The sequence below is a fragment of the Triticum urartu genome, chromosome 3A (genome assembly GCF_056163025.1).
Source record: "Triticum urartu cultivar PI428250 chromosome 3A, HENAU_Tu73, whole genome shotgun sequence".
Classification (NCBI taxonomy): Eukaryota; Viridiplantae; Streptophyta; class Magnoliopsida; order Poales; family Poaceae; genus Triticum; species Triticum urartu.
In genome coordinates this window covers 696009396-696037381 of record NC_141875.1, presented here as the reverse complement: position 1 = coordinate 696037381, position 27986 = coordinate 696009396, and the positions used below count along the sequence as shown (strand labels likewise).

The window sequence follows — 27986 nt, the reverse complement described above, 5'->3', positions numbered from 1 at the left end:
TAAAAGAAGGTCACAGAACCATCTTAGCACTTGCAACATTCATGGATACAACATTGAACATCTCAACTCCAAGAGATCACGAGATACCATTTATACATCAGACGCACACAACCGTCACCGAAAGGTAGGTACCTTCCCTAACGTTCCACCACCAACCTAACATGACCACTTCTCTAGATGTATCTACCAAGGAGTCAAGGTCCTTCACCTTGGCAACCTCGGGACGGTGGCGTCGAGGTCCTCCACCTCGGCAACCTCGAGACGGTGGCGTCGAGGTCCTCCACCTCGGCGACCTCCGGCATCGCAATCACCTGGACAATCATCTGTATGACGCGGTCGCCGGGCTTCACAGCAAAGTCCGCCTCCGAGTTGTTGAAGAGCACGACGCCCATCGGATCGCGGTAGTCTGCGTCGATCACCTCTGCGCCCACGTCGGGAAAGTGAAAACATGTTAGTTCGCATTCTTGTGAGTAGGGTATTTTCTTCATTTATCAGTCTCTTTTAGTCTATTATGAATCTTCAAAACGGAAAGACACCTACTAAATGCATACCCTAGCTATACGTGTGCATGCTATCTTGTCGTTTTGGTGCATACAAGAAATTTATACTTGTGTATTTGAGCTATATATGCTTGCAATATTTGTCAGTTAACATTCTGTTCAACATTTATTGTTGCATGGATAGGGAAATAGACAACCAAGGACTTCAGAAAATCGATTCCCACTGCTTTTGAAAACAGGGAATAGGAGAGGTCTATTTTGAATTTTGATATTCCATGCCAACTTCAAGTATATATGCTACTATGTAATCTTCGAACGTGGATCAAAATGAGATTTCAGGCTTTGTCAACCTTACCATGATCAGTACTAAATTCTCTAGGCTGCTCAACCTTTCCTTGTAGAGAGCATTTCTTTCACCTAGTATCTCGTCGTTAAGTTTGGGAAGAAACCTGCATACCTGCAGATGGTCATCCATATCCTGAAGAAAAAACAATATACATTTTCAGTGACTCACAATATATCATCGAATACTGCTCTGGTTTACTCTAAGAATAATTGCTACAAGACTCTCTACATACATACAGGCAAAGCAATTTTCACCAAGAATCAGCTAGCAGTCTAATATAATCCCCTTTCCAATTACTCGAGGAACTGATGAAAAGACAAGTTAATTAGCTGGTACAAAAATTAAACCTTTTGAGATGGATGGATGCCCTCTTCACTCAGATCTAAAGATGATGGATGGATGCACCCAACAGCTTTGTCGCGGACGGCGACGGAGGAGAAGATCTTTGCATATACCTTCAAACTCTGTCGCTATCTTCTACCTGTAAATGAAAACATACCTTACTTATCAGAGAAGCAAATGTGAAATTGTTCAGATTAGATGTATTCAACAGAGACACTTCAATCACAGAGCTCAATATCTACTAGCTTAAATTCAAATGCTTTATTCAAGATTGAGATATCATACTGGACTCTGGCTGCACACTAACTACTCTGTGAGGTTTCCATCTAAGAAACTATCTAGAGAGATAGTAAACGACTAGTCAGAATACATAAACAACAAACTTCGTGAAAGGAAGAGACGACGCCGCGCGAAGGGCCCAAGCAGCAGTCGGTCAGCAACACGAAATCTAACTTATCTAGGCATTCATTCATAATTCAGCATCGAACTGGAAACTAGTGACAGTTTGTTTCTGGTGTCATCCGTTGCTTCAGCATCGCTACAAAGTTTAGTAGTGCCTCCTACTCCTAACGTGGGATAAATTTTTCATCCGTCAGTTGTTACTGACCCAGCAAAAAACATACAGGAAAGACTAGGGGATCACAACCAAGCCCTGTCTGGATCAATTATGCACCATATAATCCAGGTTCTATAATATAAGAGCATTTCCAGCCGCGCCCCCAACAGGCCCTCCCTAGACGTTTTTGCCGCGCCGGCGCCGAAAAAACGCCCAGTCGCCCCCCAGAAGCCCGTTTTTCGCCGGCTCGGGCCGAAACTGGTGCCGGCGGACCCAGGCCGAACCCGCCACCCCGGGGGGCGCCTGGGGCGCTGGCACAAGCGCAAAGGGCGCGTGGGTCCGCCCTGTCGGCGAGTCGAGCGCCTCTTCCCGCCGTTTCTTCCCGCTTTTCCCCCACTTCCCTCCCATTCTCTTCCTTCCTCCCGCCAATCTCCCTCCCGCTCGCCTCCCAGCCGGCCACCATGCCACCGAAGAAGTACGTCGCCCCCCGCGCGGCGGCAACCGCGACCGCCTCCGTCGCCCAGCTGAAGCAGAGGAAGCCGAGGGCGCCGCCGACCAAGCCACCGGGCATGTCAAACGCCGAGTGGAGGGCGGAAGTTCAGCGACGGGAGGCTGTCACCGCCGACCGGCGGAACAGGGCCATCGCCAAGAAGGCCCACGACAACGCGGCGCGCGCGGCTGCGGCTGCCTCATCGGCGGACCAAGCCGAGGCCGAGGCGACTCGCGCGGGGATGATGAATCCACCCGGAAGCCATGCCCAGTATGCTCCCTGGGGCCAGCAAGGCGTCGGCTCTCCGCGGCCATGGGGATCGCCCTCGCCGGGCTACGCCGACGGGGACGCGCACGGTGGGTTCAACCCAAACGTCACCTTCCCCCATGGATACCCGGCCCAGCGCACGCCCTCTCCCGCCTTCGCCGGCGTGCAGTACCCTCCATACAACTACTCGCCGCCCGCCTACGCTTCCTCCCCGACGCCCCCGCTACGCCGTGGCCCGCTGCCCTTCTCGCACCTCGGCGACACCGAGGAGACCGAGGCCAACATGGACGACATTATCGCGGCAGGTTCGGCCGCGGCCGCCTCGTCTCCCGGGTTCGTCACCCAGGACGAGGTGGTGGATCTCAGCGGCGGCATGGACGGCAAGCTCGGCTACGTCTACGGCGAGGACGACCAGGAGGAGGAGGAGGACGACGACGACGAGGAGGAGGAGGAGGAGCCGACGCCTGTTCCGGCGAAGGGGCGCAAGAAGAAGAAGCGGGCGGCCAGGTCAGGTGAGCCGCGCATCAAGTGGGCGTCCAAGGAGGAGGAATGCCTCGCCGAAGCATGGAAAGTCGTCTGCCTCGACCCGACGACCGGCACGAACCAGAGCATCGAGACGTACTGGGACCGCATCAAGGCCGAGTTCGACGAGCGCAAGCTCGTCGACCCCTACTTCAAAGGCGTCTACATGTAGTGCAGCTCCAAGGCGATGGCGAACCATTGGGGGCGTATTCAGGGGCGTGCAATAAATGGCATGGGGTCGTCGAGGAGGTCGCGGCTCGACCCGGAGAGCGGCGCCAGCGTTGAGGATCAGGTATGCCACGCCGGTCTCCTGCCTCTCTTCGTCGTGTACGCCCGCCAACAGTTTGTTCCTCCGCGCAGTTGCTGCGCATGTTCGCCCTGTACCGGCAGAGCAACAGCGACGCTGAATTCAAGTACCTCCATGTTTACAAGCACATTGACAAGTGCGAGAAGTGGGCGGAAGTCCGGCACACCCTCGACAAGGCCAAGGAGACCTACAAGCCGGACGCGCCGACTCCTGGTGCATCGGAAGGGCGGCCGGACGGCAACAAAGTTGCCAAGAAGGGGAAATACACCGACGCGACCACCGCTCGAGTGCAGGAGTCCATCGAGCACTGCCTCGCCGACGCGCAGGCCCGAGCCATCCTTCGTGAAGAGAAGACCGAGGTGCGGTGGTCAGCGTTGATGTCGAGCAGCGCCGTCAAGCTCGACCTGCTCCGAACAAACGTTGCCGCGAAGAAGAGAAACACCGACCTGGCTTTCCTGTTGGGCGGGGTGGACATGCTCCAGAGCATCGACGAGGCGGTCAAGGCGTGGTACTTGGCGGAGCGCGGCCTCATTCTGAACCAGTTAGGCCGCCGACGCCGACGCACACGCCGCCGCCGCCGCCAAGCCCGTGTGATGACGCCTCCGCTGTTGGAAATATGCCCTAGAGGCAATAATAAAATGGTTATTATTATATTTCTTTGTTCATGATAATTGTCTATTGTTCATGCTATAATTGTGTTATCCGGAAATCGTAATACATGTGTGAATAACAGACACCAACATGTCCCTAGTGAGCCTCTAGTTGACTAGCTCGTTGATCAAAGGATAGTCATGGTTTCCTGACTATGGACATTACATGCCATTGATAACGGGATCACATCATTAGGAGAATGATGTGATGGACAAGACCCAATCCTAAGCTTAGCTCAAAGATCGTGTACTTCGTTTGCTGTAGCTTTTCCGAATGTCAAGTATCATTTCCTTAGACCATGAGATTGTGCAACTCCCGGATACCATAGGAGTACCTTGGGTGTGCCAAACGTCACAACGTAACTGGGTGACTATAAAGGTACATTACAGGTATCTCCGAAAGTGTTTGTTGGGTTGACACGAATCGAGACTGGGATTTGTCACTCCGTATGACGGAGAGGTATCTCTGGGCCCACACGGTAATGCATCATCATAATGAGCTCAATGTGATCAAGTGGTTGATCGCGGGATCATGCAGTACGGTATGAGTAAAGTGACTTGCTGGTAACGAGATTGAACAAGGTATTGCGATACCGACGATCGAGTCTCGGGCAAGTAATGTACCGATTGACAAAGGGAATTGAATACGGGATTGATTAAGTCCTCGACATCGTGGTTCATCCGATGAGATCATCGAGGAGCATGTGGGAGCCAACATGGGTATCCAGATCCCGCTGCTGGTTATTGACCGGAGAGGCGTCTCGGTCATGTCTACGTGTCTCCCGAACCCGTAGTGTCTACACACTTAAGGTTTGGTGACGCTAGGGTTGTAGAGATATTAGTATGCAGTAACCCGAAAGTTGTTCGGAGTCCCGGATGAGATCCCGGACGTCACGAGGAGTTTCGGAATGGTCCGGAGGTAAAGATTTATATATAGGAAGTCCAGTTTCGGCCAGCGGGAAGGTTTCGGGGGTTACCGATATTGTACCGGGACCACCGGAAGGGTCCCGGGGGTCCACCGGATAGGGCCACCTATCCCGGAGGGCCCCATGGGCTGAAGTGGCGTGGGAACCAGCCCCTGATGGGCTGGTGCGCCCCACCCAAGGGCCCAAGGTGCATAGGGTTGGAAACCCTAGGGGGCCGTTACCCCCCAAGGGGGCATGCGCCCCCCTGGTTGGAAACCCTAAGGGGGCCGTTGCCCCCAGGCCCCCCCTCTTTTAGATGGGATCTCCAAGGGGGCATGCGCCCCCCCTAGCCCCTATATATAGTGGAAGGGAGGGAGGGCAGCCGCACCTTGCTCTTGGCGCCTCCCTCTCCCTCCGTAACACCTCTCCTCCCCGCTTGTGCTTGGCGAAGCCCTGCCGGGATCCTGCTGCATCCACCACCACGCCGTCGTGCTGCTGGATCTTCATCAACCTCTCCTTCCCCCTTGCTGGATCAAGAAGGAGGAGACGTCTTCCCAACCGTACGTGTGTTGAACGCGGAGGTGCTGTCCGTTCAGCACTTGGTCATCGGTGATTTGGATCACGGCGAGTATGACTCCATCATCCCCATTCACTTGAACGCTTTCGCTCGCGATCTACAAGGGTATGTAGATGCACTCCTATTCCCCTCGTTGCTAGAATACTCCATAGATTGATCTTGGTGATACGTAGAATTTTTTTTAATTTCTGCTACGATCCCCAACAGTGGTATCAGAGCCAAGTTTATGCAGTTACTATGCACGAGTAGAACACAAAGTAGTTGTGGGCGTCGATATTGTCAATTTGCTTGCCGTTACTAGTCTTATCTTGATTCGGCGGCATCGTGGGATGAAGCGGCCCGGACCAACCTTACACGTACGCTTACGTGAGACCGGTTCCACCGACTGACATGCACTAGTTGCATAAGGTGGTTGGCGGGTGTCTGTCTCTCCCACTTTAGTTGGATCGGATTCGATGAACAGGGTCCTTATGAAGGGTAAATAGAAATTGGCAATTCACGTTGTGGTTTTGGCGTAGGTAAGAAACGTTCTTGTTAGAAACCTATAGCAGCCACGTAAAAACTTGCAACAACAATTAGAGGACGTCTAACTTGTGTTTGCAGCAAGTGTTTTGTGATATGATATGGCCAAAGGTTGTGATGAATGATGAATGATATATGTGATGTATGAGATTGATCATGTTCTTGTAATAGGAATCACGACTTGCATGTCGATGAGTATGACAACCGGCAGGAGCCATAGGAGTTATCTTTATTTATTTATGACCTGCGTGTCAACATAAACGTCATATAATTACTTTACTTTATTGCTAAAGCGTTAGCCATAGTAGTAGAAGTAATAGATGACGAGACAACTTCAAGAAGACACGATGATGGAGATCATGATGATGGAGATCATGGTGTCATGCCGGTGAAAATGATGATCATGGAGCCCCGAAGATGGAGATCAAAGGAGCAAATGATATTGGCCATATCATGTCACTATTTGATTGCATGTGATGTTTATCATGTTTTACATCTTATTTGCTTAGAACGACGGTAGCTTAAATAAGATGATCCCTCGTAATGATTTCAAGAAAGTGTTCCCCCTAACTGTGCACCGTTGCGAAGGTTCGTTGTTTCGAAGCACCACGTGATGATCGGGTGTAATAGATTCTAACATTCGAATACAACGGGTGTAAGACAGATTTACACACGCAATACACATAGGTTGACTTGACGAGCCTAGCATGTACAGACATGGCCTCAGAACACAGAAGACCGAAAGGTCGAGCATGAGTCGTATAGAAGATACGATCAACATGAAGATGTTCGCCGATGTTGACTAGTCCGTCTCACGTGATGATCGGACACGGTCTAGTTAACTCGGATCATGCTATACTTAGATGACTGGAGGGATGTCTATGTGAGTGGGAGTTCATTTAATTATTTGATTAGATGAACTTAATTATCATGAACTTAGTCTAAAATCTTTACAATATGTCTTGTAGATCAAATGGCCCACGTTGTCCTCAACTTCAACGCGTTCCTAGAGAAAACCAAGCTGAAAGACGATGGCGGCAACTATACGGACTGGGTCCGGAACCTGAGGATCATCCTCATAGCTGCCAAGAAAGATTATGTCCTAGAAGCACCGCTAGGTAACACACCCGTCCCACAGAACCAAGACGTTATGAACGCTTGGCAGACACGTGCTGATGATTACTCCCTCGTTCAGTGCGGCATGCTTTACAGCTTAGAACCGGGGCTCCAAAAGTGTTTTGAGAGACACGGAGCATATGAGATGTTCGAAGAGCTGAAAATGGTTTTTCAAGCTCATGCCCGGGTCGAGAGATATGAAGTCTCCGACAAGTTCTTCAGCCGTAAGATGGAGGAAAATAATTCTGTCAGCAAGCACATACTCAAAATGTCTGGGTTGCATAACCGCTTGACTCAGCTGAGAGTTAATCTCCCGAATGCCGCGGTCATTGACAGAATCCTTCAGTCGCTTCCACCGAGCTACAAGAGCTTTGTGATGAACTTCAATATGCAGGGGATGGAAAAGACAATTCCTGAAGTATTTGCAATGCTGAAATCAGCAGAGGTAGAAGTCAAAAGGGAACATCAAGTGTTCATGGTGAATAAAACCACTAAGTTCAAGAAAGGCAAGGGTAAGAAGAACTTCAAGAAGGACGGCAAGGGAGTTGCCGCGCCCGGTAAGCAAGCTGCCGGGAAGAAGCCAAAGAATGGACCCAAGCCCGAGACTGAGTGTTTTTATTGCAAGGGAAGTGGTCACTGGAAGCGGAACTGCCCCAAATACTTAGCGAATAAGAAGGCCAGCATCACGAAAGGTATATGTGATATACATGTAATTGATATGTACCTTACCAGTACTCGTAGTAGCTCCTGGGTATTTGATACCGGTGCGGTTGCTCACATTTGTAACTCAAAGCAGGAACTACAGAATAAGCGGAGACTAGCGAAGGACGAGGTGACGATGCGCGTCGGGAATGGTTCCAAGGTCGATGTGATCGCCGTCGGCACGCTACCTCTACATTTACCTACGGGGTTAGTTTTAAACCTCAATAATTGTTATTTAGTGCTAGCTTTGAGCATGAACATTGTATCAGGATCTCGTTTAATTCGAGATGGCTACTCATTTAAATCCGAGAATAATGGTTGTTCTATTTATATGAGAGATATGTTTTATGGTCATGCTCCGATGGTGAATGTTTTATTCTTAATGAATCTCGAGCGTAATGCTACACATATTCATAGTGTGAATACCAAAAGATGTAAGGTTGATGATGATAGTCCCACATACTTGTGGCACTGCCGCCTTGGTCACATAGGTGTCAAACGCATGAAGAAGCTCCATGCAGATGGACTTTTAGAGTCTCTTGATTACGAATTATTTGACACGTGCGAACCATGCCTCATGGGTAAAATGACCAAGACTCCATTCTCAGGAACAATGGAGCGAGCAACCAACTTATTGAAAATCATACATATTGATGTGTGCGGTCCAATGAGTGATCGTTATGTTCTCACCCTCACTGATGACTTGAGTAGATATGGGTATGCCTACTTAATGAAACACAAGTCTGAGACCTTTGAAAAGTTGAAGGAATTTCAGAGTGAGGTTGAGAATCAACGTGACAGGAAAATCAAGTTCTTGCGATCAGATCGTGGGGGAGAATACTTGAGTCACGAATTTGGCACACAGTTAAGAAAATGTGGAATAGTTTCACAACTAACGCCGCCTGGAACACCTCAGCGTAGTGGTGTGTCCAAACGTCGTAATCGCACTCTATTAGATATGGTGCGATCTAAGATGTCTCTTACTGATTTACCGCTATCATTTTGGGGCTATACTTTAGAGACTGCCGCATTCACTTTAAATAGGGCTCCGTCGAAATCCTTTGAGACGACACCGTATGAATTATGGTTTGGGAAGAAACCTAAGCTGTCATTTCTAAAAGTTTGGGGATGCGATGCTTATGTCAAGAAACTTCAACCTGAAAAGCTCGAACCCAAGTCGGAAAAATGCGTCTTCATAGGATACCCTAAGGAAACCATTGGGTATACCTTCTACCTCAGATCCGAAGGCAAGATCTTCATTGCCAAGAATGGATCCTTTCTAGAGAAGGAGTTTCTCTCGAAAGAAGTAAGTGGGAGGAAAGTAGAGCTTGATGAAGTACTGCCTCTTGAAGCAGAGAGTAGCGCAGCTCAAAAAAATGTTCCTGTGGTGCCTGCACCGATTAGAGAGAAATTTAATGATGATGATCAAGATACTTCGGGTCAAGCTCCTACTGAACTTTGTAGGTCCACAAGGACACGTTCCACACCAGAGTGGTACGGCAACCCTGTCTTGGAAATCATGTTGTTAGACAACGGTGAACCTTCGAACTATGAAGAAGTGATGGCGGGCCCGGATTCCGACAAATGGCCGGAAGCCATGAAATCCGAGATAGGATCCATGTATGAAAACAAAGTATGAACTTTGACTGACTTGCCCGAAGATCGGCGAGCCATAGAAAATAAATGGATCTTTAAGAAGAAGACAGACGCGGATGGTAATGTGACCATCAATAAGGCTCGACTTGTCGCTAAGGGTTATCGACAAGTTCAAGGGGTTGACTACGATGAGACTTTCTCACCCGTAGCGAAGCTGAAGTCCGTCCGAATCATGTTAGCAATTTCCGCATTCTATGATTATGAGATATGGCAAATGGACGTCAAAACGGCATTCCTTAACGGCTTTCTTAAGGAAGAATTGTATATGATGCAGCCGGAAGGTTTTGTCGATCCTAAGAATGCTAACAAGGTGTGCAAGCTCCAACGCTCAATCTATGGGCTGGTGCAAGCATCTTGGAGTTGGAACATTCGCTTTGATAAGATGATCAAAGCGTTTGGGTTTATGCAGACTTATGGAGAAGGCTGCATTTACAAGAAAGTGAGTGGGAGCTCTGTAGCATTTCTCATATTGTATGTGAATGACATACTGTTGATAATGATATAGAATTTTTGGAAAGCATAAAGGCCTACTTGAACAGGTGTTTTTCAATGAAGGACCTTGGAGAAGCTGCTTATATATTAGGCATCAAGACTATAGAGATAGATCGAGACGCCTCATTGGTCGTTCACAGAGTACGTACCTTGACAAGATATTGAAGAAGTTCAAAATGGATCAGTCAAAGAAGGGGTTCTTGCCTGTATTGCAAGGTACGAGATTGAGCACGGCTCAATGCCCAACCACGGTAGAAGATAGAGAAAAGATGAGTGTCGTCCCCTATGCCTCGTCCATAGGGTCTATCATGTATGCTATGCTGTGTACCAGAACTGATGTAAACCTTGCCGTAAGTTTGGTAGGAAGGTACCAAAGTAAACCCGGCATGGAACACTGGACAGCGGTCAAGAATATCCTGAAGTACCTGAAGAGGACTAAGGATATGTTTCTCGTTTATGGAGGTGACGAAGAGCTCGTCGTAAAGGGTTACGTCGATGCTAGCTTCGACACAGATCTGGATGACTCTAAGTCACAAACCGGATACGTGTATATTTTGAATGGTGGGGCAGTAAGCTGGTGCAGTTGCAAGCAAAGCGTTGTGGCGGGATCTACATGTGAAGCGGAGTACATGGCAGCCTCGGAGGCAGCACAAGAAGCAGTCTGGGTGAAGGAGTTCATTACCGACTTAGGAGTCATACCCAATGCGTCGGGCCCGATGACTCTCTTCTGTGACAACACTGGAGCTATTGCCCTTGCCAAGGAGCCCAGGTTTCACAGGAAGACCAGGCATATCAAGCGTCGCTTCAACTCCATTCGTGAAAGTGTTCAAAATGGAGACATAGAAATTTGTAAAGTACATACGGACCTGAATGTAGCAGATCCATTGACTAAACCTCACCCTAGAGCAAAACATGATCAACACCAGAACTGCATGGGTGTTCGATTCATCACAATGTAACTAGAATATTGACTCTAGTGCAAGTCGGAGACTGTTGGAAATATGCCCTAGAGGCAATAATAAAATGGTTATTATTATATTTCTTTGTTCATGATAATTGTCTATTGTTCATGCTATAATTGTGTTATCCAGAAATCGTAATACATGTGTGAATACATAGACCACAACACGTCCCTAGTGAGCCTCTAGTTGACTAGCTCGTTGATCAAAGGATAGTCATGGTTTCCTGACTATGGACATTAGATGCCATTGATAACGGGATCACATCATTAGGAGAATGATGTGATGGACAAGACCCAATCCTAAGCTTAGCTCAAAGATCGTGTAGTTCGTTTGCTATAGCTTTTCTGAATGTCAAGTATCATTTCCTTAGACCATGAGATTGTGCAACTCCCGGATACCATAGGAGTACCTTGGGTGTGCCAAATGTCACAACATAACTGGGTGACTATGAAGGTACATTACAGGTATCTCCGAAAGTGTCTGTTGGGTTGGCACGAATCGAGACTGGGATTTGTCACTCCGTATGACGGAGAGGTATCTCTGGGCCCACTCGGTAATGCATCATCATAATGAGCTCAATGTGATCAAGTGGTTGATCGCGAGATCATGCATTACGGTACGAGTAAAGTGACTTGCCGGTAACTAGATTGAACAAGGTATTGGGATACCGAGGATCGAGTCTCGGGCAAGTAACGTACCGATTGACAAAGGGAATTGAATACGAGATTGATTGAGTCCTCGACATCGTGGTTCATCCGATGAGATCATCGAGGAGCATGTGGGAGCCAACATGGGTATCCAGATCCCGCTGTTGGTTATTGACCGGAGAGGCGTCTCGGTCATGTCTGCGTGTCTCCCGAACCCGTAGGGTCTACACACTTAAGGTTCGGTGACGCTAGGGTTGTAGAGATATTAGTATGCAGTAACCCAAAAGTTGTTCGGAGTCCCGGATGAGATCCCGGACGTCACGAGGAGTTCCGGAATGGTCCGGAGGTAAAGATTTATATATAGGAAGTCCAGTTTCGGCCAGCAGGAAGGTTTCGGGGGTTACCGGTATTGTACCGGGACCACCGGAAGGGTCCCGGGGGTCCACCGGATAGGGCCACCTATCCCGGAGGGCCCCATGGGCTGAAGTGGCGTGGGAACCAGCCCCTGATGGGCTGGTGCGCCCCACCCAAGGGCCCAAGGCGCCTAGGGTTGGAAATCCTAGGGGGTCGTTGCCCCCCGAGGGGGCATGCGCCCCCCTGGTTGGAAACCCTAAGGGGGCCATTGTCCCCAGGGCCCCCCCCCCTTTAGATGGGATCTCCAAGGGGGCATGCGCCCCCCCTAGCCCCTATATATAGTGGAAGGGAGGGAGGGCAGCCGCACCTTGCTCTTGGCGCCTCCCTCTCCCTCCGTAACACCTCTCCTCCCCGCTTGTGCTTGGCGAAGCCCTGCCGGGATCCTGCTGCATCCACCACCACACCGTCGTGCTGCTGGATCTTCATCAACCTCTCCTTCCCCCTTACTGGATCAAGAAGGAGGAGACGTCTTCCCAACCGTACGTGTGTTGAACGCGGAGGTGCTGTCCGTTCGGCACTTGGTCATCGGTGATTTGGATCACGGCGAGTATGACTCCATCATCCCCGTTCACTTGAACGCTTCCGCTCGCGATCTACAAGGGTATGTAGATGCACTCCTATTCCCCTCGTTGCTAGAATACTCCATAGATTGATCTTGGTGATGCGTAGAAATTTTTTAATTTCTGCTACGATCCCCAACATCCACGACGCCCAGCACCACCGAAGCCGCACCGACAGCGCCCAGCGCAGAAGCAGCTCCGACACCGCCAAGCCCGCGTACGCCAACTTCGCCGACGCCTGGGGCAGAGCCCGCCGAGTGATGCGTTGCGCACGTGAACTTCTGCCGCTCTATTTTTTTTACGCCGAACTGTGGCTTGCGATCGCCCGACTTGTGGCGTCTTTTGTGAGCGGGAACGACTAAGTTCGAATTTTTCGCGTCCTGGGGGCGGCGCCTGGGGGCGTGACTGGGAGCTAGGTTGCCCCCAGGGGCCGAACTAGCGCCGGTTCGCCTCCAGACCGTTCTTTTTTAACGCCCTGGGGGGCCGAACGGCTGGAGATGCTCTAACACTCCCTACAATCCAGGTTCCTCCGTGTAATAATATCTTGGGAGCTGGAATCAAATCTTAGTTACATATAGGAGTTATAGGTAGTACATACACGAACACCAAGATGGCGAGACTACATGATAGGATCAAAACGTAACAACACAAATGCTGCCCAGCTGCTTATGCTCTCAGGTTGGCCAACAATACAACCTCTGGCCAACTTTGGTGTTTATTATGATGTGAAATATTTAATTAGGCCAATTACCAGAGTCTGCCAAAGAAGAAAGTATATACCTTCAATGTACATTAAACTATTGAGATACTTCAACAAAAAAATGTATTAACGATTTAAAGTGGTTTACTAGGATGTGCAATTTAAATTGATTTGATGATGACTGATATAGGTTTTAAAGGTTGAAAATCCAAGCTCACCATATCTGATGTTGCCGCTGCCTTTGGAACTAGTGAATTACCAAGCACGTCCCTAATATACTGATCCTGCACACAGTAATAATAGCTTTCGTAAAAAAAATCCAGACTCTGAAACAGGAACCTTTATCTGAAACAATTCGACAGACCTGTGACTGCAAAATTTCTTAAAGTGTATTGCTGCTGTTGTCTACAGACTCGTAGTAAACATCAATTAAGTCTGTAGGTTCAAGCTGAGCAGTCTTCCGTAATTTCTGGATTCTGTTTACAACCTGAAAATGGTTGCTCATGAATTAGGAGACCAGATTGTTGAATGTTCATCAAAACGAAACTAGTGAATTTCCAGCATGATGTGTGCCAGACAAAATTAGTGTATTTTCAGGCATCAAGAAAATGAACCTATGCGTCAGCAGACAGCAAACATCTTTGTAAATTACAATAGGCCAAAGACCGACACAATTGTGTGAAACACAAACCCAAGAGCACCAATCCTATACAAAGGACAAAAAAATTGTGCTCATGCGGCAGTTGTAGTAGGCAGGGGCGGAGCCAGGAATTTTCGCCAATGGGTTCATTCACTAACTAGCTGTCAAAATTCCGTATGAACCAAGTCCTACTTTGTGACATATCGCAACGAGATTATATCAGTCAAAGAAAGCACAATGAATAGGAAAATGATACGACTTATCACACATATTTGTTACTTTAAAATTGAAGAGCGCATAAATTACCAATCGGTTGAAATTATAAAATCGCTTGTACATATTATAAATAGAGTAGTACCAAATAAAATTCATATTTCAGATCCAGCTTCTCATCTTTCTGAAAACATTGAAGAAACTAATAAGTTAGTCTGGCAAGTTTAAAATAAAAGTGACATCATGTGAAAGAATCATGTAAAGTCACTTACATTTCAGAGCGTCCCTTTTCTATTTTTCATGGCCTTAAAAAGATCAAACACATCATCATTACTAATGGGAGAAAATATCACTTTCTCCACATAGCAAATTAGACAATCACTCGTGAACTGATCACCAATTTTGTTGCGCAACTTTTTCTTGACAATACTCATAGCCGAAAAGCATCTCCACGGATGATGTGGCAACTGGTAATATCAATAGCAGCTTTAGAAGATGATAGACCAAAGGAAAAGTAACATGTTTATTTGTCTACGCCATTAACCTCTGATCAGCCGGATCTTAGGGCAATTCATATGAATTAATCTCTTTCTTGATAGAAGGCTTCGGGAGACTACTGACAGTAACATTTGATGCACTTTTCTTACATCTAACGGGTGACCTTGATGTCCCCACATCATTATCTGGAATTCTGGATCAGGTGATCGACTTCTATTCTTTGAAAAATATCTTTTCATAGCCTACATCAGACAAAGTACACGAAAATAAGAATTAGAAAACTAGGGAAAAAGTTTCCTGTACTAGGCTATTAGATTTAGATTGGGTAGAACGTAAAGAGGAAAGAGGTAATCTGACTGCCTTCAAGGCTCGAATTAAGCTGCAGTTGAGCGCTTCCGTGCTTGTCGCTATCAATTTCGTTAGGCGTCGGCGTCGGCGTCTGAGGAGGTGAGGACGAAGCAACGGGCTAGGGCTAACAGAAACCTGGGCGAGACGGGAGAGAGAGAGGCGAGGAGAGTTGGGAAATCGATGAGGTGTGCGGCTGCCATTTGTGTGTTCATCGTACATACATTTTTTTTAGGATCTTTCATCGTACATACAGGTATTGATCTAGTAACAAACATGCCTGACAGTGGGCTTTTGGGCCTTTTTACTTGTCTATTCATGTGGCGTTAGCAGTTTTATAGGGTCAAGCTTAATTTTTTATTGGGGTCAGCCTAGTATGTCGTGCATAACATGCACGTAGCTGGCAAATTTCGCTGGGTTCATCTGAACCCAACGGTACAACGTTGGCTCCGCCCCTGGTAGTAGGGCACCCCTGGCCGGGAGCACAGCATGGCGTCCCCCCGCAGCGCGTCATAGCTGATGTACCTCCGCCCACCGCCGGTCGCCCACAGCAGCCGCCCGTGCACCACCGGTTCCGCGCCCATCTACGCCGCCTCCACCCCCATGTCTACGTCCATGTCCAGGGTGGCGATGGTGATGGCGCCGTGGCCTCCCCTCCCCTGCACGAGCAGCAGCAGCAGGAGGAGGATTAGCAGCGGCAGCACGGGGGTGGCCGCCCATGCAGGCATTGCCGGAGGAGGAGGGGGAGGGGGATCTAAGATCTCAAAGAGTGGAATAGTTGCTCTGACAGAGGGGATGAGGTTGAGGAAGGGGGGACGGGAGGCCGCCGGTGGAGGGGGTCTCGATCTAGATCTGGCTCCGGGTGGGTGGCGTGGGAGTGGAGTGGATGGTTGGTGGCATAGCAATAGCGCGGTGTGTCCCACCTGCGCTACAACTATTCATCTAGTAGTAGCGCAGGTTTTATACCTCATGCTATGACTATTGTCTGTTGAGGAGCCAGGGTGAAAATCATTTAGTAGCAGCGCAGGTTTTTGTGCCCGCGCTACTACTATGCCACACCAGTAGCGCGTTTTTTTTCCCGCGCTACTACTAAGTAGCAATAGCGCGGGTCAAATAACCCACGCTACTACTAAATGTCTATCTATCTATAAGGATTTTCATAGTAGTGTTTGGTTGATCCTTTGGGTTATGCTCTTGTGGATGAGTTTATGGTACATGGACCATGCGGAATGTACAATACTAAATGTGCTTGCATGAAGAACAATTGTTGTTCCAAGCGTTTTCCCAAGGCATTTAGTGATGAGATAATGGTTGACCATGTCGGATTTCCTGTCTATCGAAGGCGTGACAATGGACGTTATGTGCTTAGGCAAAAAGATTCTCTTCGTTTGGGAAACCAATGGGTTGTTCCATATAATATGAGATTATTGAAGAAATTTGATGCCCATATAAATGTGGAATGGTGTAACAAGACCAATTTGTTGAAGTATTTATTTAAATATCTCATAAAGGGCCATGATGTTGTTCGAATGCGTGTTGATGTTGACGATAGGCCAAGGGGTATTTTCACGGTTCCCTTTCCTACTGGCAAAAATGAGATCGTTGATTATGTTAGATGCAGGTGCGTATTTCTAGGTGATTAATTTGTTTTTTTGGATGCATGTGCTTATGGTAGATGTACTTCTCCATTCTATTAATTATTTTGTACTTTGTAGGTATCTTTCTGCATGTGAAGCTTTTTGGAGGATGTTTGCATATAGTATCCATGGTCGCGAACCTTCAGTCGAGAGATTAATTGTACGTCTTCCTAATATGAATCGAGTCATATTTTCTGAAAGAGACGAATTGGGAAATGTGCTAAATAAGCCATCGGCTTTGAAGACTATGCTGACGGAGTGGTTTGCTACAAATCAGAAATATAGATCAGCCGAATCATTGACATATCTTGATTTTCCAAGTGAATGGGTTTGGAATAAAAGTGATAAGATGTGGACAAAGAGGAAGCATAAAACAAAGCTTGGTAGCAAGATTGGACGCATTTATCATGTGCATCCAGGAACTGGTGAATTGTTTTTCCTTCGAATGTTGCATATGATTGTGCCCGGTGCAACATGCTTCGAGGATTTAAGAAGGTATAATGGTCGACTTTATGATACTTTTAAGGAGGCATGTCAATCAAGGGGTTTAGTAGGAGATGACAACGAGTGGTTTAAACTATTTGATGAAGCTATCGTGTGGGCAAGTCCGTTTCAGCTGCGACACCTCTTCATGACTGTTCTTCTACACTGAGGTTGGCAATGGTCGCGCTCTATTTGAGCAATTCTGGCCAAGTATGTCCGAGGATATATCGTATAGGCTTTCAGCTGCACTTGGTAATCCTAGGTATGATGTGCCACCGGATTATCTCCAAGATCGCCTCATGTGTGAACTATCCTCCATGTTCACAAAAAATGGGTCAGGTCTTGCATCTTTTAATTTGACCTCACGTACAATTCCAGCTGATGACGAATGCTTCAACAGATTAGTTGCTGAGGAATTGAGTAACGATGCTGCCAGGTTGACTGTTGAGGCTGAGACACTATATTGCAAGTTAAATGATGAACGCAGAAGTATACACCATGAAATAGTATCAGCTGTTTATGTGGCCAAAGGTGGTGTCTACTTTGTTTCTGGCTGTGGAGGGTCTAGCAAAACATTTTTATGGAATTCTATCGTTGCTACTCTTAGGTCTCAGCGTCGTGTTGCGCTCGTTGTGGCTTCATCGGGTGCTGCATCTTTGTTGTTACCCGGGGGTCGAACTGGTCATTCGAGATTTAAAATTCCGTTGGATGTCAATGAGCGTTCTCAGTGTGGCATATCTAGAAGTTCTATGCTTGCTGGTTTGTGTCAGCGAGCATCTCTTATTTTATGGGACGAGGCTCCAATGACTGACCGCTTATGTTTTGAAGCTTTGGATAGGACATTGAGAGATGTTTTATCTATCCATGATGAGAATAATGGACTATTGCCATTTGGAGGGAAAGTGATGCTATTGGGTGGTGATTTTAGGCAAATTCTACCAGTTGTGGAGGGCGGCACGAAAGAGGACGTTATTAATGCGGCATTGATCTCTTCTCCGCGTTGGCAACACATTAGGGTCCTTAAGCTTCATACAAACATGCGACTTTTTAATCCAGCGTTGTCTTGCCAGGCACGTGCAGAGCTAGCAGAGTTTTCTGGTTGGATGCAAAGTATTGGTAATGGTTCCATTACGATGCACTGTAAGGGTGAAGAGTGTTCACCGTCTTGGGTTTCCATCCCTGAAGATATGTTACTTTTTCCTACTATAGATAACATGGAAGCTGCTGTTGATGATGTATACGATGGGTTCTATTTAAAATACAATGACGGTGACTATCTGTCCCGCCGAGCTATTGTTTGTCCAACAAATTCAGTTGTAGATAAATTAAATGATGTTGTCTTCAAGCGTGTACCTAGGCTTCCTACCGATTATTTAAGTTATGATTCCATATCAAAAACTACAGACTCTGTTGGTGAAGTGGAACTGTTTTACCCTCCCGGGTTATTGAATTCCATCACTATAAATAATTTTTCCCATCATAAGATTTCACTTAAGGTTGGTGTTGTTGGAAATATGCCCTGGAGGAAATAATAAAATGGTTATTATTATATTTCTTTGTTCATGATAATTGTCTATTGTTCATGATATAATTGTGTTATCCAGAAATCGTAATACATGTGTGAATACATAGACCACAACACGTCCCTAGTGAGCCTCTAGTTGACTAGCTCGTTGATCAAAAGATAGTCATGGTTTCCTGACTATGGACATTGGATGTCATTGATAACGGGATCACATCATTAGAAGAATGATGTGATGGACAAGACCCAATCCTAAGCATAGCTCAAAGATCGTGTAGTTCGTTTGCTATAGCTTTTCCGAATGTCAAGTATCATTTCCTTAGACCATGAGATTGTGCAACTCCCGGATACCGTAGGAGTGCTTTGGGTGTGCCAAACGTCACAAGGTAACTGGGTGACTATAAAGGTACACTACAGGTATCTTCGAAAGTGTCTGTTGGGTTGGCACGAATCGAGACTGGGATTTGTCACTCCGTATGACGGAGAGGTATCTTTGGGCCCACTCGGTAATGCATCATCATAATGAGCTCAATGTGACCAAGTGGTTGATCACGGGATCATGCATTACGGTACGAGTAAAGTGACTTGCCGGTAACGAGATTGAACGAGGTATTGGGATACCGACGATCGAGTCTCGGGCAAGTAACGTACCGATTGACAAAGGGAATTGTATACGGATTGATTGAATCCTCGACATCGTGGTTCATCCGATGAGATCATCGAGGAGCATGTGGGAGCCAACATGAGTATCCAGATCCCGTTGTTGGTTATTGACCGGAGAGTCGTCTCGGTCATGTCTGCGTGTCTCCCGAACCCGTAGGGTCTACACACTTAAGGTTCGGTGACGCTAGGGTTGTTGAGATATTAGTATACGGTAACCCGAAAGTTGTTCGGAGTCCCGGATGAGATCCCGGACATCACGAGGAGTTCCGGAATGGTCCGGAGGTGAAGATTTATATATAGGAAGTCAAGTTTCGGTCATCGGGAAAGTTTCGGGGGTACTCGGTATTGTACCGGGACCACCGGAAGGGTCCCGGGGGTCCACCGGGTGGGGCCACCTATCCCTGAGGGCCCCATGGGCTGAAGTGGGAGGGGAACCAGCCCCTAGTGGGCTGGTGCGCCCCCCTTGGGCCTCCCCCTGCGCCTAGGGTTGGAAACCCTAGGGGTGGGGGGCGTCCCACTTGGCTTGGGGGGCAAGCCCACGCCTTGGCCGCCGCCCCCCCTTGGAGATTGGATCTCCTAGGGCCGGCGCCCCCCTAGGGACCCTATATATAGTGGGGGGGAGGGCAGCCGCACCCTAGCCCCTGGCCTCTCCCTCTCCCTCCCGTGACACTCCTCCCTCTCCATGTGCTTGGCGAAGCCCTGCCGAGATCACCGTTGCTTCCACCACCACGCCGTCATGCTGCTGGATCTTCATCAACCTCTCCTTCCCCCTTGCTGGATCAAGTTGGAGGAGACGTCTTCCCAACCATACGTGTGTTGAACGCGGAGGTGCCGTCCGTTCGGCGCTAGATCATCGGTGATTTGGATCACGGCGAGTACCACTCCATCAACCCCGTTCTCTTGAACGCTTCCACGCGCGATCTACAAGGGTATGTAGATGCACTCCTTTCTCTCTCATTGCTAGATGACTCCATAGATTGATCTTCATAGCTGCCAAGAAAGATTATATCCTAGAAGCACCGCTAGGTAACACACACGTCCCACAGAACCAAGACGTTATGAACGCTTGGCAGACACGTGCTGATGATTACTCCCTCGTTCAGTGCGGCATGCTTTACAGCTTAGAACCGGGGCTCCAAAAGTGTTTTGAGAGACACGGAGCATATGAGATGTTCGAAGAGCTGAAAATGGTTTTTCAAGCTCATGCCCGGGTCGAGAGATATGAAGTCTCCGACAAGTTCTTTAGCCGTAAGATGGAGGAAAATAATTCTGTCAGCAAGCACATACTCAAAATGTCTGGGTTGCATAACCGCTTGACTTAGCTGAGAGTTAATCTCCCGGATGACGCGGTCATTGACAGAATCCTTCAGTCGCTTCCACCGAGCTACAAGAGCTTTGTGATGAACTTCAATATGCAGGGGATGGAAAAGACCATTCCTGAAGTATTTGCAATGCTGAAATCAGCAGAGGTAGAAGTCAAAAGGGAACATCAAGTGTTCATGGTGAATAAAATCACTAAGTTCAAGAAAGGCAAGGGTAAGAAGAACTTCAAGAAGGACGGCAAGGGAGTTGCCGCGCCCGGTAAGCAAGCTGCTGGGAAGAAGCCAAAGAATGGACCCCAAGCCCGAGACTAAGTGTTTTTATTGTAAGGGAAGTGGTCACTGGAAGCGGAACTGCCCCCAAATACTTAGCGGACAAGAAGGCCGGCAACACTAAAGGTATATGTGATATACATGTAATTGATGTGTACCTTACCAGTACTCGTAGTAGCTCCTGGGTATTTGATACCGGTGCGGTTGCTCACATTTGTAACTCAAAGCAGGAGCTGCAGAATAAGCGGAGACTGGCGAAGGACGAGGTGACGATGCGCGTCGGGAATGGTTCCAAGGTCGATGTGATCGCCGTCGGCACGCTACCTCTACATTTACCTACGGGATTAGTTTTAAACCTCAATAATTATTATTTAGTACCAGCTTTGAGCATGAACATTGTATCAGGATCTCGTTTAATTCAAGATGGCTACTCATTTAAATCCAAGAATAATGGTTGTTCTATTTATATGGGAGATGTTTTATGGTCATGCTCCGCTGGTGAATGGTTTATTCTTAATGAATCTCGAGCGTAATGTTACACATATTCATAGTGTGAATACCAAAAGATGTAAGGTTGATAATGATAGTTCCACATACTTGTGGCACTGCCACCTTGGTCACATAGGTGTCAAACGCATGAAGAAGCTCCATGCAGATGGACTTTTGGAGTCTCTTGATTACGAATCATTTGACACGTGCGAACCATGCCTAATGGGTAAAATGATCAAGACTCCGTTCTCAGGAACAATGGAGCGAGCAACCAACTTATTGGAAATCATACATACTGATGTGTGCGGTCCAATGAGTGTTGAGGCTCGCGGTGGCTATCGTTATGTTCTCACCCTCACTGACGACTTGAGTAGATATGGGTATGTCTACTTAATGAAACACAAGTCTGAGACCTTTGAAAAGTTCAAGGAATTTCAGAGTGGAGGTTGAGAATCAACGTGACAAGAAAATCAAGTTCTTGTGATCAGATCGTGGGGGAGAATACTTGAGTCACGAATTTGGCACACACTTAAGGAAATGTGGAATAGTTTCACAACTCACGCCGCCTGGAACACCTCAGCGTAATGGTATGTCCGAACGTCGTAATCGCACTCTATTGGATATGGTGCGATCTATGATGTCTCTTACCGATTTATCGCTGTCATCTTAGGGCTATGCTTTAGAGACTGCCACATTCAGTTTAAATAGGGCTCCATCGAAATCCGTTGAGACGACACCGTATGAATTATGGTTTGGGAACAAACCTAAGCTGTCGTTTCTAAAAGTTTGGGGATGCGATGCTTATGTCAAGAACTTCAACCTGAAAAGCTCGAACCCAAATCGGAAAAATGCATCTTCATAGGATACCCTAAAGAAACTATTGGGTATACCTTCTACCTCAGATCCGAAGGCAAGATCTTTGTTGCCAAGAATGGATCCTTTCTAGAGAAAGAGTTTCTCTCGAAAGAAATAAGTGGGAGGAAAGTAGAACTTGATGAAGTATTACCTCTTGATCCGGAGAGTGGCGTAACTCAGGAAATTTTTCTTGAGGTGTCTGCACCGACTAGAGAGGAAGTTAATGATGATGATCATGAAACTTCAGATCAAGTTGCTACTGAACTTCGTAGGTCCACAAGAACACGTTCCGCACCAGAGTGGTATGGCAACTATGTCTTGGAAATCATGTTGTTAGACAACGGTGAACCTTCGAACTATGAAGAAGCGATGGCGGGCCCAGATTCCGACAAATGGCTGGAAGCCATGAAATCTGAGATAGGATCCATGTATGAAAACGAAGTATGGACTTTGACTGACTTGCCCGTTGATCGGCGAGCCATAGAAAATAAATGGATCTTTAAGAAGAAGACAGACGCGGATGGTGATGGTAACGTAACCATCTATAAAGCTCGGCTTGTCGCTAAGGGTTATCGACAAGTTCAAGGGGTTGACTACGATGAGACTTTCTCACCCGTAGCGAAGCTGAAGTCCGTCCGAATCATGTTAGCAATTGTCGCATTCTATGATTATGAGATATGGCAAATGGACGTCAAAACGGCATTCCTTAACGGCTTTCTTAAGGAAGAATTGTATATGATGCAGCCGGAAGGTTTTGTCGATCCTAAGAATGCTAACAAGGTGTGCAAGCTCCAACGCTCAATCTATGGGCTGGTGCAAGCATCTCGGAGTTGGAACATTCGTTTTGATGAGATGATCAAAGCGTTTGGGTTCACGCAGACTTATGGAGAAGCCTGCATTTACAAGAAAGTGAGTGGGAGCTCTGTAGCATTTCTCATATTGTATGTGGATGACATACTGTTGATGGGAAATGATACGGAATTCTTGGAAAGCATAAAGGCCTACTTAAACAAGTGTTTTTTAATGAAGGATCTTGGAGAAGCTGCTTATATATTAGGCATCAAGATCTATAGAGATAGATCGAGACGCCTCATTGGTCGTTCACAGAGTACGTACCTTGACAAGATATTGAAGAAGTTCAAAATGGATCAGTCAAAGAAGGGGTTCTTGCCTGTATTGCAAGGTACGAGATTGAGCACGGCTCAATGCCCAACCACGGCAGAAGATAGAGAAAAGATGAGTGTCGTCCCCTATGCCTCGTCCATAGGGTCTATCATGTATGCTATGCTGTGTACCAGAACTGATGTAAACATTGCCGTAAGTTTGGTAGGAAGGTACCAAAGTAAACCTGGCATGGAACACTGGACAGCTGTCAAGAATATCCTGAAGTACCTGAAGAGGACTAAGGATATGTTTCTCATTTATGGAGGTGACGAAGAGCTCGTCGTAAAGGGTTACGTCGATGCTAGCTTCGACACAGATCTGGATGACTCTAAGTCACAAACCGGATACATGTATATTTTGAATGGTGGGGCAGTAAGCTGGTGCAGTTGCAAGCAAAGCGTTGTGGCGGGATCTACATGTGAAGCGGAGTACATGGCAGCCTCGGAGGCAGCACAAGAGGCAATCTGGATGAAGGAGTTCATTACAGACCTAGGAGTCATACCCAATGCGTCGGGCCCGATGACTCTCTTCTGTGACAACACTGGAGCTATTACCCTTGCCAAGGAGCCCAGGTTTCACAGGAATACCAGGCATATCATGCGTCGCTTCAACTCCATTCGTGAAAGTGTTCAAAATGGAGACATAGATATTTGTAAAGTACATACGGACCTGAATGTGGCAGATCCATTGACTAAACCTCTCCCTAGAGCAAAACATGATCAACACCAGAACTGCATGGGTGTTCGATTCATCACAATGTAACTAGACTATTGACTCTAGTGCAAGTGGGAGACTGTTGGAAATATGCCCTAGAGGCAATAATAAAATGGTTATTATTATATTTCTTTGTTCATGATAATTGTCTATTGTTCATGCTATAATTGTGTTATCCGGAAATCGTAATACATGTGTGAACACATAGACCACAATACGTCCCTAGTGAGCCTCTAGTTGACTAGCTCGTTGATCAAAAGATAGTCATGGTTTCCTGACTATGGACATTGGATGTCATTGATAACGGGATCACATCATTAGGAGAATGATGTGATGGACAAGACCCAATCCTAAGCATAGCTCAAAAATCGTGTAGTTCGTTTGCTATAGCTTTTCCGAATGTCAAGTATCATTTCCTTAGACCATGAGATTGTGCAACTCCCGGATACCGTAGGAGTGCTTTGGGTGTGCCAAACGTCACAACGTATCTAGGTGACTATAAAGGTACACTACAGGTATCTCCGAAAGTGTCTGTTGGGTTGGCACGAATCGAGACTGGGATTTGTCACTCCGTATGACGGAGAGGTATCTCTGGGCCCACTCGGTAATGCATCATCATAATGAGCTCAATGTGACCAAGTGGTTGATCACGGGATCATGCATTACGGTATGAGTAAAGTGACTTGCCGGTAACGAGATTGAACGAGGTATTGGGATATCGACGATCGAGTCTCGGGCAAGTAACGTACCGATTGACAAAGGGAATTGTATACGGATTGATTGAATCCTCGACATCGTGGTTCATCCGATGAGATTATCGAGGAGCATGTGGGAGCCAACATGGGTATCCAGATCCCGCTGTTGGTTATTGACCGGAGAGTCGTCTCGGTCATGTCTGCGTGTCTCCCGAACCCGTAGGGTCTACACACGTAAGGTTCGGTGACACTAGGGTTGTTGAGATATTAGTATACGGTAACCCGAAAGTTGTTCGGAGTCCCGGATGGGATCCTGGACGTCACGAGGAGTTCCGGAATGGTCTGGAGGTGAAGATTTATATATAGGAAGTCAAGTTTCGGCCATCGGGAAAGTTTCGGGGGTACTCGGTATTGTACCGGGACCACCGGAAGGGTCCCGAGGGTCCACCGGGTAGGGCCACCTATCCCGGAGGGCCCCATGGGCTGAAGTGGGAGGGGAACCAGCCCCTAGTGGGCTGGTGCGCCCCCCTTGGGCCTCCCCCTGCGCCTAGGGTTGGAAACCCTAGGGGTGGGGGCGCCCCACTTGGCTTGGGGGGCAAGCCCACCCCTTGGCCGCCGCCCCCCCTTGGAGATTGGATCTCCTAGGTCCGGCGCCCCCCCCCCCCCTAGGGACCCTATATATACTGGGGGGAGGGAGGGCGGCCGCACCCTAGCCCCTGGCCTCTCCCTCTCCCTCCCGTGACACTCCTCCCTCTCCATGTGCTTGGCGAAGCCCTACCGAGATCACCGTTGCTTCCACCACCACGCCGTCGTGCTACTGGATCTTCATCAACCTCTCCTCCCCCCTTGCTGGATCAAGTTGGAGGAGACGTCTTCCCAACCGTACGTGTGTTGAACGCGGAGGTGCCGTCCGTTCGGCGCTAGGTCATCGGTGATTTGGATCACGATGAGTACCACTCCATCAACCCCGTTCTCTTGAACGCTTCCGCGCGCGATCTACAAGGGTATGTAGATGCACTCCTTTCTCCCTCGTTGCTAGATGACTCCATAGATTGATCTTGGTGATGACGTAGAAAATTTTAAAATTCTGCTACGTTCCCCAACAGGTGTTCCTGTTATGCCGCTCAGAAATATTAATCAATCATTTGGTTTATGCAATGGAACACGTTTGATTATTACCCGATTGGGTGACAGGGTTTTAGAGGGAGAAATCATCACTGGTTCTAATAAAGGGCAGCGCGTGTGCGTTCCATGTATAGTTCTGAATTCAGCGGGGTCTAAGTGGCCATTCACACTACGACGGTGTGAATTTCCAATAAGGATGTGTTATGCAATGACAATCAATAAGAGCCAGGGACAAACATTATCTAAGATGTGCATGTATTTACGAGAGCCTGTATTTTCGCACGGGCAACTGTATGTTGCAGTATCACGCGTTATTTCGCGTAGTGGTCTCAAGTTCCTGATTGAGGATGATCATGGATGTCCAGCTTCCGAGACAAGAAATGTAGTCTACAAAAAAGTTATCTTACGACTATAGATGATGGGTGGTGCGTTATATAGTACGCAATCTAATGATTTTAGTGAGCCAGCCTGTAAAATGCATGCATGTAGTGACCGATCCAGAATACAAAGGTGTGCGCCACATACAGCAAGAATAAATGAGCCTCATCAGAGATGTACAAACATGCATTCCCCAGTTTATCCACATGCAGCATGCATGATGGCAATACACATGTCTCTTTCCAGGTTATCTTCCTTCATCCATATTTTTAGGCATATAGGGTTCTCCTATCTTAAATTAGTAACACTTATTGTAAACAGTAAACACAATCCGTATGGAGACACGGTATTGATGGGCGCGGCGTGCCGCTGTGTGGGCTTTGCTAGTAGGGAACAAAGCCTAGACCCTATACTTCACCGTGCACTAATTCGAGGAGCAAGTTTTTCCGACAAACAAGTGTCCCTCTAAAGCAGTAATTAACAGTGCCAGAGTGTCCAACTCTACATGACCGTGTTACGTCCACTCTTCTGGGTTATTTCTTCTCTGAAGCCTCCGTGGGAATTTTATGGAAGTTCAGAAAAGCCAACAGTTTCTTCCGTTAACATGACAGTTGGATTGTACTACAAGAGAGTTAAGACCAAAGAATTGAATTTGTGGATCGAAACAAAATTCGGCATGAAGTAGCATGCCGTACTCGTGAAAATAAGTAGCATGCGGTACTCGCATTCTTTCCATGACAAGAAAATTTTCAGTTCTCACTTATCACCAGCCATGGATCAACTTTTCAATCAGTGAGTTAGTCAATCAGTCGGCTCATAAGTTTATGGCCCTTCTAGACTTCTAGTAAAATCACATCTACGTTATTTCTATGTGCGCCGCGGCACAGGAAAAGGCGGTCAATTGAACCAGTGGCCCCACCATGCGAGGACAGATAAGAGAGCACGGTTCTGCTGGAAGAGGAAAGAAGGTGCCCTTCTCCTCGTGGACCTTCAAGTCACCACAGTTGAGTCTTGTGACCCAATAGTTGCACGAGTAGACGAGAACGCAGACATTTCTGTGATCCTAGTGGCTAGTGATCATTTCTAATCTACGCAAGGCCATAATGTCAACTATGCAGCTTGACAAAAGACCACAAGTTCGACTTTAATTTCAGATACCTCATAATCCCTAGCAACTCATCGGACGAATGTCTGTGCTATGTGAATATTGTAATTGAGCAGTCCATCTTTTTGTTTGCTAGAGGAGATCATGGTTTACAATGTCCACGGTGACCTATATAGATGAACATGCGCAGTTAGTTCCTCCAATGCATTTGGCTGATGGCTCACATCATTTTTATACATGCGTCTATGGTGGACACGTGATGTTCACATGAGTGTGGTTCATTCACTGCCGTGCATTTAGGTAGCTAGCTTCAAGCCAATATTTCCATGCTCTTGGTCACGTGTACTTTTCACTTGAGTAAAAAAGAGGACTTATCACCATTGAACGATTAGTACTCTGGACACATGGTGGTGAATAGTATCTGGCTAGTTAACTTCTTCTTGTAAAGAGAGCTTTTGTTGTCTCAAAAAATCATATCATGATGACACAACTAACTAAAAATAGTTTTTCATGTTCACATTTGAATAATAAGATGCACAAAACCCACAAAAGGCAAAATTAAAATATAATAGATGTCAAAATGTGATATTAGCCTATTACCAACGGCGAAGGTGAAAGCAATGTCTAATGAGGCT

The 27986-nt window shown here is 47.2% G+C and overlaps 1 protein-coding gene and 1 long non-coding RNA gene across 2 annotated transcripts; one reads left to right on the top strand and one right to left on the bottom strand.

Annotated features, from left to right (window-relative positions):
• Positions 1-21: 21 nt before the first annotated feature.
• Positions 22-13749, bottom strand: LOC125549295 (uncharacterized). The gene is made up of 4 exons (XR_007301307.2): positions 13598-13749; positions 13452-13517; positions 856-1327; positions 22-421 (listed from the first exon to the last, which is right to left on the bottom strand). It is a non-coding gene; the product is annotated as an uncharacterized LOC125549295 (long non-coding RNA).
• Positions 13750-18086: 4337 nt separating this feature from the next.
• On the top strand, positions 18087-26283 carry LOC147981754 (uncharacterized). Its single transcript, XM_087517207.1, has 2 exons — positions 18087-18549; positions 25850-26283. The coding sequence occupies exons 1-2, from the start codon at positions 18087-18089 to the stop codon at positions 26281-26283; spliced, it is 897 nt and encodes a 298-aa protein (XP_087373333.1).
• Positions 26284-27986: the final 1703 nt, after the last annotated feature.

Excerpts from the sequence above, each read along its gene's own strand:
- LOC147981754 (XM_087517207.1), top strand. The coding sequence starts at position 18,087 with ATGCGACTTTTTAATCCAGCGTTGTCTTGCCAGGCACGTGCAGAGCTA. Across the intron at positions 18,550-25,849 it reads TAAGATTTCACTTAAGGTTG|GTGTTCCTGTTATGCCGCTC; the intron begins GTGTTGTTGGAA and ends GTTCCCCAACAG.